At 50.0% G+C, this 1,114-nt stretch overlaps 1 protein-coding gene across 1 annotated transcript; it reads left to right on the forward strand.

The window, feature by feature from the left end:
* BC939DRAFT_466875 (uncharacterized protein) lies at positions 1-982 on the forward strand (the record flags this gene model as incomplete). Its single annotated transcript, XM_051557698.1, is given in 6 exon segments — positions 1-61; positions 160-184; positions 200-395; positions 408-468; positions 546-646; positions 922-982. The coding sequence occupies 6 exon segments, from the start codon at positions 1-3 to the stop codon at positions 964-966; spliced, it is 489 nt and encodes a 162-aa protein (XP_051407229.1). The 3' UTR covers positions 967-982.
* Positions 983-1,114: the final 132 nt, after the last annotated feature.

Genomic DNA, 1,114 nt, shown 5'->3' on the forward strand with positions numbered 1-1,114 from the left:
ATGTGTGATACAAATGATTTTTGGAAAGAAGACTCTGGCTCAGTGGTTCAGGAACCAGACCGTTTATTCTTTTATTCTGGGGGCGGTGCTCTTCCCCGTGATCTAATATCAACTTTGCGAGGGCAACCGAATGATTCTCATTTACTACCATTTGCATAGGTCGATCGAACTGGGGAAGCCCTCCGTGAGTCTTCTCTAGCATCACTACTCTCAAGCCTGGACTCAGCCGAAATCATTGCGGTCTATTCCATCCGCAACAAGGTCCGTCGCAGTCAACAGGAGTTCGTTGTGGTTATGGTTGGCCATTCATATTTTTGCACCTGCCTCTTGCTGCAAAACACGGGGATTGTGTGCAGGCGCTTCTTTTGCGTGACGCAAGGGGACAGCAGGCGCAGGTATAGGATCAGTCTCGTTCTCAAGCGCTGGTTCAAGGAGCAGTGGCAGGATCTGGAAGGTTTCGAGACGAAAGTTGGTTCAGAGCTCCTAGTCGCCTATCCGCATTACATCGCCTCCACCAGGACCGAGGATCACCCACCAGGACTGAGGGTCACCCCGCCAGCACTTGTACGAGGAGTGTGCACACCTTGTTCTCTACAGAATCCTCGACACCGCAGCCAAGGAAGGAGGAGCGACTGAGGAAGAAGCGGTACGCAGATGTCATAGGGATCGCGAGAGAGCTAGCCATGATGGGGATAGCTGATCCAGTAATTCATGATGAAGCGATACAAACGCTCAGCAACCTCTCAATCTCGCTGAAACGGAGACAGGGGCTCATGGAGCTACAGGACGCGTCTGACAACGAAGCAGGTCTTGGTGTCACCAAAGACCCACTTGTGATGAAGCCGAAGCAGGTCTTGGTGTCACCAAAGACCCACTTGTGATGAAGCCGAAGGGACGTCCAAAAGCCAAACGTATCAAGAGCATCAGCGAGATGTCGCAACTATCCAAAGAATTCCATCCCGCTGAAACAGACCTTGAACAATAAACGTGCTTTTAAACGAGGCCCTACAGATTATCTCCGTGAGAATATGGCGCTCACCTCCCCATGAAAAAAAAAAGCTCGAATTATTCTTACCTGGGTGTGAGAATATATTATTCCTTATCAGATAAGACT

This window comes from Gamsiella multidivaricata (assembly GCF_025024155.1).
Source record: "Gamsiella multidivaricata strain RSA 2152 chromosome Unknown BC939scaffold_101, whole genome shotgun sequence".
In the NCBI taxonomy this organism is placed as follows: domain Eukaryota; kingdom Fungi; phylum Mortierellomycota; class Mortierellomycetes; order Mortierellales; family Mortierellaceae; genus Gamsiella; species Gamsiella multidivaricata.